Source organism: Schistosoma mansoni, chromosome 1, assembly GCF_000237925.1.
Source record: "Schistosoma mansoni strain Puerto Rico chromosome 1, complete genome".
Classification (NCBI taxonomy): domain Eukaryota; kingdom Metazoa; phylum Platyhelminthes; class Trematoda; order Strigeidida; family Schistosomatidae; genus Schistosoma; species Schistosoma mansoni.
In genome coordinates this window covers 36,129,004-36,143,754 of record NC_031495.1, presented here as the reverse complement: position 1 = coordinate 36,143,754, position 14,751 = coordinate 36,129,004, and the positions used below count along the sequence as shown (strand labels likewise).

The 14,751-nt window shown below is 30.5% G+C and overlaps 1 protein-coding gene across 1 annotated transcript in view; it reads left to right on the top strand.

The window, feature by feature from the left end:
* Smp_159020 (hypothetical protein) overlaps positions 1–14,751 on the top strand; it is a gene marked incomplete at both ends in the record, with an annotated part of 50,751 nt that overhangs the window by 2,058 nt on the left and 33,942 nt on the right. The window contains 2 exons of the mRNA XM_018794246.1: positions 3,375–3,630; positions 4,180–4,202. Of these exons, the coding sequence (XP_018648678.1) occupies positions 3,375–3,630; positions 4,180–4,202 (279 nt within the window). The remainder of the gene's footprint in view (positions 1–3,374; positions 3,631–4,179; positions 4,203–14,751) is intronic.

Below are 14,751 nucleotides of genomic sequence, written 5' to 3'. Positions count from 1 at the left end.
TGATAATAAACCTTCAAGGGTTGTTAGAGGAAAAGGGATTCGACGATTTATGAAATAAACATATCCACGTGAAAAATCAATAGTCTTTCACAGGAATACACCTACAAACAAGGAGTTCGCATCAAAACATTACGTTGTATTTTCGTTGCCATTAATATCACGAGCAAAATTAATTGAGTTGAATGACTCCTTTAAAGTATGCTTACACAAAATATATTTAAATATGGTTCAGTATTTTTGTCAATCAGTATGAGAAATTATTTGAGTTTTATCAATAAATGGCTAAAATTAGACACAGAGGATTATTAATTTTGAAAAGTCCAGGCAACTCATACGAAAAAAGTCACCAAGATTTCACAGGGTTCCAAAAGTTGCATTTTTTATTGGTAGTGTTCATGCTGATCTGTTTCGGTACAACTAAATCAGTAGTTTTTGCTGATTATCTTTAGTTTAAGAGAAAAACTTTGTAGACCTTGGATTTTCATACATAAGCTGATTTAAACGGTAAATGTGTAAACATGATATTTGAAATGCAAAAAAGGATGTACACATGATTCGTATAAAATTGATTGTCGAGGGAACTAAATTATTCAGACCTATTTATAGTCCAAAAATAGACATTTACAAAACTCTGTTGAACCGTTTCGTTAACAAAATCGGCACAGTTGGATTAAAACCAGACTATGAAACCAAGTTCCTGTCGTTCAAATATTTTTTGTTTGATTGTACATGACTGACTTCTATTTAGGTATCTAATCCCACCTGTTGATGGAACAGGTAAACATATTTCCATCAATGAATAAGTGCTTTGTTGTGATGATAGCTAAATTTTTCATTCCATTGTGTAAAGGTTTGTTTCACCCAGTTTTGGAGAATTGTAGAGGCATTTTTAACCACAATAAACTTAAATCGTCGCATCCTGTACCATACGATTATTTTTTAGTTTATTATCAGTCTACTTTGGTCCTCATTTGACAAATATCAATCACCAATGGGTTACTTTAAATTGCCTGTCAAGTAACTAAGGATTTATGCTTCTGTTGTTTAAGACGGAAATCACCATTAATTATTCATTTGAAGGTCTCATTTCTCAATAAAAACTTTACAAACCAAAAATACACAAATGCACGCAAAAGACTTGTTTTCAAATCATGCAGAAAGTGAGAGGGGAATGGCTAAACAAAAAGTTCTCCATCATCTGAGTATAATAAACGAATAAACAGAATAATTGTTTTCAACACAATCCCACTTTTCTTTCTGCTAAAATGTATTGAATCGGCAATTTATTATAAAGCTATGCTAAGTGTAAACCGAAATAGGGCACTTGTATTAGTATAATGATTAGCTGTCACAAAATGGAGATAAAACTATTAATTCCTTAGCTAGTACGTTGAAGCCTTTTGACACTAAGGATACATGAAAAGTAGGATTACTGCAACAGATTGTATATGTACAGTGGCTGAGTATTCGCTTGGCTAACTAAACTTTACAAGATGTTTGGAATTTTTATCTTTAAGTGTTGTTTAGGCTGAGAACGGTTGAAGTATGGACAATCGTTTTTCTTTGATGTGCATATAATAACAACAACGGTGTTCAAATGACAGTCCTTGGTAATTTTTTATTTAGGAAGCCTACATTCTGTGACTACAAATTTCACGAAGGTTCACTTGTCAATTACGATATTACATTTAGAAAAGGTTGAATATTGTATTTAGGGTAATACAACATTTCCAGAGGAATACGAGATTGTGAGAATCAGTTCGCAAATCTCATATGTTTATTTAGTGAGCTATTTATTGATGGCACGTCTTATACAGCCATATTTTTAAGCTTTCGTTTTGCTCAATGAGTACTAAAATACGTCTTTCTATTCGTACGTTACTGTTAATTAGCTATAAATCTGTCATTTAGTTTTGTATTACAGATATTATAGTTGTAATTAAGTCGAAATCATTTATTGAGGGGGCATTCTGGTCTTACATCTTATGTAATAATGATGAGAGCAAAACAGTATTTGACTGACTTTTGAAGTCTTATGACTGGTGGTTTAAAAATCGGTGAATTGTACATGAGCGACCAACCGTTGATAATACAAGAGTTTGTGTGCTTGAGTGGAAATTCACAACAGAAACCATTACGTTACTGGCGTTCATAAACTATTTGATTATAAGTTAAATTATTTCAACAGATAGAAGAAAAAGATGATGAGCTGATAGGAGTAAACGATTTTCATACTACTGGTGATAACAATGCGAAATCAACTGCTTAAAATTCTTCAACTAAACATATTTTCCTGCCCTCAGTTTCCAAAAGTACATTTGGCAGGTTTTATGGATTTTTTGTTAGTTCTTCATGAATTTAACCATAAACACTATGTTTCTGCACAATACCAGTTGCTGAGCATCATTTAAAAGTCAGACGAACTGACCGAAATTTGAGGGAAGCAAGTTATTATTGGAACGACGTCAGTTAAAGTCCGTTCATTTTCACTGAATAGGGTCTAATCTAGTGATGGCGTTCACAGCTATACTAGGGGAGTAGACATGAAATTTCATATAGTCTCACGTTCATAAATCAACAGTTTTATCATTTCATTGGATGCTTTTTCTTCACTATACTATAATGTGATATATTACGAACAATTTCATACTTCGTTCACTTTAATGCACTAAATTTATTGATATCTGTACCATTCTTTTGTTTCACAAAATGTAGTTTGTACACACCAGAATTAATCTAAGCATCATTAGAAGCCAGTCTCAAATATGAAATAGTGTCATCTTAGTTTTAGATTAATTCAATAAATTCAGACTCAACTTATTTAGCTAACTATATCAAGCATTTCAGTGTCTATTAGCCAAACATTCTACAAGCTTTACTCTTTTTATATCTGAATCCACCAAAAAGTAGTTGGATATTGCCATTCTATTTGTAAGCAAAGCGTAACAACTAGTTGTGTACCCTAGTTATAATTTACTTTTTGAGTTTTGATCTTCTATTTTGATAAAAATATCTACTTTAGCAAAACTTACAATCAATCAAAAAAAAGTTTCTCGAATAAGTTAAAAGTTTAATAACCATGTTTAATTTCTTAAATTATGTGTGGAGTATTCCTACAACAAAATATACTCATTTTTATGGTATAACTAAACCATTACAATTACAAAATCAACTCTTGTTAAAGTTCAGAGTCATAATGAATACAATTTTTATAACAAAACTGGACCGCATAATTTACAATGTATAATATTAAACAAAATGTGAAAATGAATTCAGAAAGTTATTTTATGACACCGGGAACTTTTACTTTTCTTTGTATTACCATATGAATACCTATCATATTATTAAATATTGCTTCCAATTTTAATTTTCAGCAAGCAATCAAAAAGCGTCCAAGAAGCATACAAGTTGGAAGAGCGCTTTCTTTCTAGTCAAACATCATCTGCTGATTTAAATATTTATTCTAATCCATCAACTGCGCTTCCTGTTGATGTTTTAAAAAATTTGCATTTACCACAGTACAGACCAGTACCTGCGCATAAGCTAGGCATTATGTCAGAGGACTTAAGCTCAGCATTTCCAATTTTAAACTTTACATCAAAACAACAACCTGAAAATTCAGTTCAGCAGGTACCATTACTAGAACCATTATCATCATCTCCCTTAAAGGTCACATCAGTAATATTGCCAACAACGATAAACACATCACTGGAAAACCAATCGGTTGGGCTAGCAAATAAATGTGATAATTCTCTAACGCAGTCATATGATAAGATACCTATGCGACTAATCTTAACTGATGGGAATCAAAATTATTCTGCATATAACTCAAGGATATATGATTATAATAAACATTTTCATGAACATACAAATTCTTTAACAGATCGAAATATAAATAACTCAGAACAGTCAACCGGAACTAAGTTTCATCATCCTGGAGGTGATTCAGGGAAGTTCTATGAATTATCCTTGTTTTGTTGCCATATTTACTACAGTATAGACTATACAAAACACTCGAAGAGCTAGTTACTTATTGATTTGATATTATATTATCTGTCATTATGGATGATGACTAGATCGGAAATAAATTACATTGTCGTTCTCGTAGGTCGCTCCTATATTATGTTGGTATTTCACATTATGCACCCTTACATAATAAATCATGGGTAATTGTTTCAGACACTAGGTATTACGTGTGTTGATGCCGACAATAACACCATAAAGGAAACAATCGACGAAAATAAACTCGCATAGTTTTTTCTTATTGTATATTTGCCAGTAAAAAATTTATGCGAAAAATGTCAATGTACTTCCAGAATGTTGTGTGTGGTCACTTGAGTAACAAAAAACTGTCAAACTAAAAAGGTGGAGTTAGCGGATGAACTGCTTTCAGAAACTGTATCTTTCAGCTAATATTTCAAAAATATGACTTTAAGAGTACACCCTTCTAATTTTGTACGTAACTTAATAATGTAGAAGTAAAAGTTGTTTAAGTTGATATGTTTTTGCAATCTACTCATAGCGTTTATCCATATGCTTAAAAATAAAGATCAAAGAAGGTCTGTTATTAAATTAGCCACTATCGTGTGATGACTCACAGATTGAAACCATTCGTATATGTTTTGCAAGCATTTATATAGTTTAAAGATAGCTTTTTTCATGAAATGATGTCAGTAGAGAATAAAGATCCCGGTCCTATTCCACGTGAAGCTGTCGATACGCACTGCTGAAGAGTCGCAAGTTGAAAGGAAGTAGCATTCTGCTGCCTACTGTATTTTCTAGGTTCTTCATTCTGTTTCACTTTTAATTACAAATGTTATGAAATACCAGTTCTTTAAAAGTACATTTCATATTAAACGACTCTAAGAAACACAGTTTTTATACAGGAGACTTGGGATCACTCCCTCCTATGTCTTAAAATATGGGTTCTTGTTACAAAATTGACATAGACTGGGTGATGAAAATAATCAAATAACAGGTAAAGATTAAACAACAAAAGAACAAACAGGATAAAAAAAACAGTGTTTAGACGATATAACTTGAATGACCTGATCCACAATGACGATAAGGAACAAAAGGGTCCAACGGGTCATTTGGTGAGTGTAGATTTTGTTCAATCTATAGAGGCCAAAAAATACTTCAGTTATATTCATTTTTTTAAACTGCCTGAATATAATGCCTTATAAGTATTGGTATTTTCAAGAAATTTGGTTCAAACGTTTGGGCCATCGATATGGAAACCTATGTAATCATGAAGTAACTGAATACTTTTTATGGCTACTATGTTCATTAGTTCAGGGCAAATCTATGACTCTTTATTGACAGCCTTATCTACAAGTTTCATAAACAGAATCCTTTGATTTCTTTAAAATATCATTTAAAATGTAACGTTTGTGCAAAGATTCTGTAGTCTCTGCTTGAGTAATCTCACAGTGAGCGAATATTATGATACCGCGTTCATTGATTAATTTAACCACTTCTTAAACCATACAGACAATTTATGAAATCCTAGTTCTTGAAATATTGAATGAATGATAGAAAAATTAAACAAAGGAGAATATTAAAACGTCTAGTTGTAATAGTATTCTTTTTACTACTTGTATGCTGAAGTTGTTTAAACAACAAAGTGTGAACATGTCATATACTGATATTAATTTATCGGTTATTATTACGTAATTCCTAATTGCTAAGTTTAAGTGTTTTGCGACAAAAAACCTTTAGGCGTTAGGTTTGCGTCGGTTTTGAAGAAGTGTCCAATAAGTTAAAAATCTTTGGAACCATTTTAAAATAAACTATATCCATATTGGTGACCAATCAAGCCATAATTACTTACTTTATGTGTGAATTAACAAACGTTCTTACTAACTAATTGTTTTATGACTAAGACGCATTTTATTTTGAATGATTTGGCTCTGTGCACTATGTATCTACTAAGGCTAGAGACCCAATACGATCACACTCAGTGGTTTATAAACATGTTTATAAGCATGAGCAACCTTAATTTAGTAAAGTGTAAAAAAAAGAATAACTACCAATACCTCCACTCTAATCCTTAAAATTTATGCAAGCTAAGTATGTAGGGAATGAAAAGAAGTGATAATTTTAATTTGATTTTAGAGTCAATCTATATTGACAGATACAGAGTCCTAATTCTCTTCTGTTAATTTAATTGGAATTTGTGTATTATCAGAATTCGGAATTTTGTCATCATATAATTATTTAAAGCATTAAATCTAATACATTGGTAGATAACAATAAAACAGTAGATTCAGAAATTTATTTAAAAGATAATAGGGAGTCTGTGTATATTTTGTGAATATTATATGCTTCAATAGTTTAGTCACAACTTCGAAAAATTTAGCCCTTTTTATAAAGTGAAAAATATGAAAAATGCCTCAGGGTTATTTATTTGTTACCATTTTCTGTATGAGTTCAAACAATAAAAAAATTTTATACAAGCATCATCTCGTTGACTTTTCAAATAGTTGATATATACTAGTCTGAGGATTAAGTCTTTCTCCGAAACTTTTCTCATCGTAAAAGTGAGAACTAATTAAGAAGAAAACAGTGTAATAACAAAAAGAGAACACGAATAACCTGCTCGTTTTCAATGGTTTTAATGTGAGTCGAAAGGATTACGTTTGTTTTTATTTGATGTAAGGATAATTTTAAATATATATTTTTTGGATAGCTGAGTAAATAAAATGTTTTATGTTCTTATTTTGATTGTTGAAACTGAGAAATTTCGAAAAAAACTAATAATTCTAATAGGAATTCTGTTGCATTTTTAAAGATAGATATTGTTAATTACTGATAGGTAGAAATATGTTCTTAAGATTTACTACCCAAATTAAGATAGTAGGTCACATACATAAAAAATATAAGATGGATTATCGAAAAAGTATTCACTTTAAGAAAATGAATAAATAAAACAACCTTTAAAAACTATTTTACAGATAGAAAAAACTGTACAACTGTCGCCAAGTACGTAACTGATGAGAGGTAAGATATGTTATGTAACCGGGACTTCAACAATTATTGACTAAATAGTATTCAGACTATTCGAAAACGATAATTTATCGCCAGATAAAAAATCAACATACACTCATTAATGAGCTCTGTCGGGTGCAACACGAAACGTACACAGAATTCTAGATCAATACCGGATAAAGTTTTCTTCAATAAAGCTGACGCGCATCAAAATACATTAGTTTGAGTAAAGGACAAATTCCACCTACCTTTTATCATTGAATATGTTATCTCTCGCTTTGAAACAGATTTGTTGCTCTACAGAGCAATTGTTATTCATGCCTAAATGACATTTGAATTACTCAAAAGATGAACTAATAATTCTTCAAAGCATAAAAATCTAGAAATTATGATTAGCAATAGCTGGGCTGGTTATACATTTGCGAAACCTAGTGCACTAAACAAATCTTTGATCTTGCTATTCAACAAAATTGTTAATGGAGTCAAACCAGAACTAAATTACAAAGGGAAATACATATAGAATTTCTCAGTAGCACTGCAAATCTCGTAATCAGACCCATTCACAAAGTAATACACAAAACTTTGTGCATCAAAAAATATTGTATCCGATAAACTTATGAGTAGTATCCTTATACATGTTCGTCATAGGCGACTCTCTATTCCGTTCTTGTACTAACTCATAAACCCTATTTATTCAATGAATAAGCAACAACCAAATAGTTGCGCAATGTCAGAAATTTATTTTCCCACTCATTGAGTCATTACAGTTATTTCATTAACATTTGAAAGCACAGATGTTTATCGTATAATGAACGAACATAAAATACACTCTTTTCATGCAGGTATTACACCGTTGAGGACCATCCATAGGAAACAACATAATTCTATTTCATCAGACGATCACTGATATGTTCAAGTAGTTGATTATAATCAGAGGTAAATTTGGAATTATGGCTAAGTCAGCTGAATGTTTGTTCACTCATTTATTTCCTTGAATTCGAAATACAGTTCAAATTAGTCTGTAAACATAAACTGACGTCACTACTAGCGTCAAGTACATAGGACTTTGTATATGGAGGATTTTCGTTTTTAAATTTCTATGTTGAGACGTATCTGAATGCATCGTTCTACTTTCGAAAATTGACTCTCGACACAGTTGACTTTGATGCATATATTGCTATCAAATACTTCTAAAGAATTAGTCGTTTTCATAACTGTAACTATTGTTAGGTTACCAGAAGAGTGTATAATCAATTATGAATTAGTGAGAGTAATTACTTTATTTTCTTATGTGAAAACATGCAAAACAACTTTTATTTCTGGCTTGTATTAAGAAGATTTAAAAGTCTTTGTTTCTTTTCGTTCGTGACTATGAACATAACATAAAAGCATGATTGATTTTTGCTTTGGTAGATATCACTGGTGAAATCAATAAGCTAACCAAATGAACAAATCATGTTTTCGAAAATGCAGCATAAAAAGAAATACGAAGTAATTCAGAAATTGAAGATGGTGCTAGGAAGTCTTAACTCATTACTTCAGCCATATTCAAAGCTGTAATCTGTTCATGCCACAGCTACCATAAGATTAAGATGGAAAAGAGAGTTTCATTCGTGTACTTTTAACTACCAGATTTGCAAATTTTTGCCCTTGGTATATATTTAGCTTCGGTTAAATTGTTGTGTCCAGAAATATAGTCGATAAATTTTCATCACTGAAAAATAAATTTTGACAGTTTTCATTATTACTTAAACGGTGACGGATTATGTAATGACACAAGGATAAACAATGTTTTCCATTAACTAAATTATGAAATAATTCCCATCCTCGCAAGCAAGACGAGATTTGTAGGAAAAAAATGAAGAAAACTCAATGATCACTGGGTGTAATATTACAATGTCTGGAACATGTATTGTATATATTGGGTACTTTCAGAGCTATTAATTAGAAGTTTTCACTATCTATACCCTTGGGTAATTAACTACATTACATTTAGACTTATGAATTAAAAATATAAATTATTGACCAAACCTTGATTTAACTATTAAATTTCAACCCTCATTATCCATTTTATCATGTCTGATGGAATCGTTAATTCTTTTTCTTTGTATTCTATGTTACTAAATGTCTTACATAAACTTTCATTTATTGAAAGTCTTTTTCGATTATTTAAAGCCATTAGTCCCTTTTATAAATTTCGATCATTTATCAATGACAACTCTTGAGATAAAATTACAACTCACCTACTGTTTATAATCGGTTCTCCAAGGTCAGTTAGATATGCAGTTCGTAATTGTGTTTTTCAGCTATGATATATGTTTGAGGAAAACGATTCTACATTTTAATGAAAATTAATAATGAGAGAGACTAAGCTTATTTTTCTTGTTATCATGTTACTAAAGGTTATTTACAGTCAAACATCTAAGAGAATTTAATAAAATTAACATTGAATGTTTGAGTGAAAGTGAGTCAAATTATTATTTATAATATTTATGTGTTTATGCACTTTAGGCTTCAGTGAAAGTCAGATTGGAAACTTTATTCCCTTAGAGTCTAACTAACTAAAGCATTTCATGACTTCCTTCAGATATCGATCTAATTGAGACAAAAATCAAAGTGTCAACCAATCCATTTACATTCATTTAGTGAATTCCCTCATCTGATGAATGTATCAAGCTTTCGTTCACTATACTTTGTAAATTAATTTGTATTTCTTGTATGGTTGAATTTATCCACAAAAATGAAAGCTGAGTTATTGTCCAATAAAATTCCAAATAAAATTACGAAAAAAATTATCGATAAAACAAAACTCTTTAAGAGACTACAATAAAATAAGTAGACAATATAGGTTGCCAAAATGGCTATTAACGATGACTAATAATCATCTGAATGCATTTTAACTTTAAGTATTTGTTTTTTGACTGTTCACTGGATATATATTAAAGGCCCTTTTTACATTATTTTCATGGGGAAAACTGCTTCTTAAACTTTTTCCTTATTTACAATCAAATAGTTCTGATTGTATATAAGTTTTTAAGTTCATACAGTCAGTTTCTATCAGTTTTGATTATGAAACTCATTTAGCTTTGGGTAAACATTTTAAAACTGTTTTGTTTTATTTTACTAACTTCTCTCAAATCCTCTTCAACTCCTCATTGTGCTGAATCGTACATTTTCTCTTATTTTAGAAAACGATCTAATCTGACTATTCTACCTTCAGTGTTTGAATAGTTCTTGTATTATATAAAATTCATTTAATTTTATTATAACATTATTTATCTCGCTTGTTTATACATGAACACACAACTAAAATATCAATCTCAGAGAACTAAACAATACCAGAATCTATGAATAATATCTTGCTTGTCAATCCATAAATCACAAAACCAGATGTATATTTATGTATACGTATAATATGTATGGATGCGCACTGCTGAGGAGTCCCATAATAGGACGAAACGGCCGTCCAGTGCTTCCAGGTTTTCGATGGTGGTCTAGCTTCAGTTAACTCATGATTCAACTATGAAAATACTGAAATCTCCAGAAAACCCCTCCTGATAATATGCATTTCGTTGATTGTCGATTTTTTATCGTTATCAGTTTTCTAACATCCCCGTAGAATTTATCGTCCTATTTATGATTCACGTTATGTGTCTGCCATTGTTTTTTTTGAATACATTCAAATTCTTTGTATTGACTATCTAAAAATAGTAATTTTTCTACAGCTGTGATGAAAATTGTCAGTATTATTGTTGGTGAATACGTTACTAATGACAAATTAGTGAACGTATAGAAAAGTATCAATAAGAAGGTAAGAGTAATTTTCAAGAGTCTTAACAAAAATAAGTTAGTTTGGAGATGAAACTGATAAACTGATTTATTCTAATCTTTGATGAAACTTCTATATTTATTGAAATTTACCTCTTTTCCAAATAGTTTATTTTTGTCAGAAAAATAAAAAGGTATATTAAATTGTTTACTCATCATTCTGATCACGATTATGACACCGTAAGTCAATGAATTTATATATTTTGAAGTTCGACAAAACTATTCTTCCTTTCGCCAATAAGTTGCTCTATGTATGACTGAAGGTGATTCTTGTCTAATGATATTTTATACAACATACTTATAAATAAAAAGTGAGATAAACATTCATAAGCCTACATATTCCATCCCTTTATCCATCATATTTGTGTTCCAGTCTGTTTTAAATAGTAATCATCTGCCATGTTATTTTTTCAATTTTTTCATACTATTATATGTAATGTCTGGCAACCGGTTTGATGATTTTCTACTACTACTCCTACTGTTTTGTAAACAGAAGTTTTGGCTTATATTCCTCCCAATTTTTTTTCTTGTACTCATCATATTTTATTAACCTTCTTTGTTTTATTACGCCAACACGGACAGTGATGATTATATTACTTTCGTCTAGAAACAACACACGTGTATTTTTTTGAAATCAGAAATAATAAACCAAAGAAAACTTGGACGACGTATCTTGTAGACTAAAATGAATATGTGCTTGTCACTGTTTGTTCATGCGTGCATGTAATTATTAGGCAGATGATGTAAGACAGATGAAAGTACAAAACTGAGAAAAGAACTAGGGAAATAAAAGGAATAAGTAACAAATGATAATAATAAGATCAACAAGCTTAGTATACACCAAATGTTTGGGCAACCGACTAAGTATATACTCATACTATCATAACAAGTATATCTTATAATTCATCAACCCCTCCTGTAACTCATTCACATATGACATTATTATTGAGGTAGGTGGATAAAAAACGACCTTGATAAGAGAAAAGTAGTACGTTTGTAGACTTACAGTTTCTGTTTTATTTTACATATTCAACTTGACTTAATAATTAAATTTTGGTATATAGCAAGTTCGTCAAAGTCTTTAGATTGAGTCATTTTTTTCTCACAAAATATTTACTAGCATTATTTTCGTTTAAAAATAAAATGCATTTCAGGGAACGATGATAAAAACTGATAATTAGTATTCTGAATTCAATAAATCAAAATAACTAAATAATTTAACTATATAGTCACCAAGTTATATTTTCACTAACTTTTGTCTTGATTTGTTGAAACTATTGTCAATTAATATTGGTACCATAACAGAAATATATGGCTCAAGGAGGTTGACTGAAAATTGACAACAATAAAATAGATATGTCTCAGTCTTATTGGATTTTGATGCAAATATTGAATGCCATATCGTTCTAAGTTTGCATATTCCATCCTTGTTTGATCAATTTTTCAAAATAACTTACGGTGTCTGTGAAGTTCTTTCTAACTAATAGTTTGTCTAAGTTTTGGTTATTAAACCAAATAATTTATCAAGCTTGGATATGTTAGTGTATTTCTAATTGAATGTCTTTTTTCAAAATTCGTTTAAACCAAATAACAGTTTGTTGAGTTCGGAGTTTCACCTCCTAATGTGAAGTATGTAAAAGCGTCTCGGTTGTTTATTAGAAATGTGCTGTTGTAGAATATGAAACATTTTCTAAAGCTCCTCTGAAAATATATATAGGATCGGATATATATATCCCGACCGTTGCTACTACCTTGATGTGGTGGTCGGGCTTGTCTATCGTGATATATATATATATATATAATTTTAGTAAATGGTCATACCACAAATAACATCTGAGCCTAACTGTCGTCTACTCACAAAGGTCTGTAAGTACAATTAGTTCAAGTGTTCGGCAAAAATAGTTAATAAATTTACGAGTATACATTATCAGTGAAACTTTCAGTGATATTTTTAGGCTTCAAAGTAAGAATGAAAACCAAATAAACGTAAAAATGTTCATTCAGTATTGTTTGTTTGAATCTTTCCATCAATTTGTTAGGACTGCAACTGGTCAGTCTCTAATTGGCATATGTGCATACTGTGCGTATTGCCTCGATATAGCCTTAATTCACAAGCATGGTATTGAAGTACCAAAAACAATTGAGAGAGATATGTATGAAATTAAATGTAATTCAGTTTTAACTGAAACCAAAATTTTCACTTTAATCCGAACTAAAAAAATTAGCTGTAATTAATTAAGGATTTTAAATTACTTCTCCAAATACACAAATCAATCCAACTTTAGTTATTTATCACCGGTAAAGAAGATATGTGTCATCTGTTTATAGTCTACAACATATCAATTTGTTATAAATTGTGCATACACAAATACAGACAATATATAATTTACAATGTTCTTTTTTTGTTTAACCAGATAAATAATACTGAGTGATAACACACTCAATTTGAATTAACTCTATTTTACCTCAACTAGATATTACAATAAACTTTTCCCTTTGCTATGTATTAAATGAAAACAGAAAATAGTGTTGAATTCATGAAGACTCCAATGATTTATTTCCATTTATTTTGTTCAAAGACTGAATGCGCGTTCATCGGAGAGGTATTATGGTATTGAAGTTCTGCGATAGAATCTGTATACTGGTTATAATTGATAATTCTGTTAGTCTAGTTCGAAAGTATTTTAACTTTTAGATATGTACACAAGATTTTACAACATGAAGTGAAGGATTGTTGGTTTAAATATGCTACATATATCTAACTGTTATTCAAATTTAATTCTATGCTCTAAATGTGAAACACAAGGTTAAAACTAGGAGTGTATAAAATGTTGATGGTGATTAATGTTTTAATAGTCATCCTATCCTTTGTTGACCATATTATGCTTCAACTTAAATCAAGATACTAAAACGAATATTAGTGAAAAATTATTCCCGAACTAAAAAGTATCCTATAGTCTCCAAGCAACCCATTGTTAGAAAATAAATTAACTGAACCCTGAGGAGCAGTCAAAGATAGTTATTCCGTATGTAGAGAAAAACAGATCATGGTTTACTGATATCGTTTTATTGCTTCTTGAGTTTAAGATTTGAATATTGTGATAAATTTTCTATCAGTGCCTCGTTTATGTTTATTTTCCAATCATATAATATGTTTATCACCAAACTCAATCTGGAGAATATTCTGAAATACTGAATGGAATCCAAATGACATCTGTGGAGGAGTCTTTCATAATTACTTATCATTTATGCAAAATGATTACGGAGACAACTTGCACGTCTAATAAGTGCACAGTGAATTAAGCTTTTTTTATTTTGTAATGAGTAAAAGCGAAATATATATATATATATATATATATATATATATATAACCGTTATCTTTCAGTTATGACGCTCATAAGTTTGTTTATCAACCGTTTATTGATAGTATTGTTAAATTTACAACCAGTGACTTAAAAGTTACAATCTAATCCCAATATTTGATGTTCTCAGATAAGCTATAGTGTGGAAATGGCATATACCATCTCTATCTCACTAAAAAAAATCCGTTTTTCAGACTATCACCTTAATATTAATAGTCTTTGATGATTTGAAACAAGAATTTTGTTCAAACTAATATATGTAAGTATAGAGTTGTGAAGGTTATTGAACTCCACAACCCTAGACACGGGAATGGAACCCAGAATCGTCAGTCTCGCGTGCGAAAGCTTAACATTTAGACTACTGAACCGGGATCCAACGGGGTTAATGTTTAACTCTAAACAACCCACGACATTACACGACCACCTTCCGCTGTATTCGGCTGGTAAGTGCTTCACAGCTGACATTATTTAGCTCCATTCGTCACGGCTTCTCAATAGAATCGCGAAAATTTCCCTTCGAAGCTAGTCACTAGTGAGTATATAATTATTGTAAGCAAAGGATAGTGAAGAT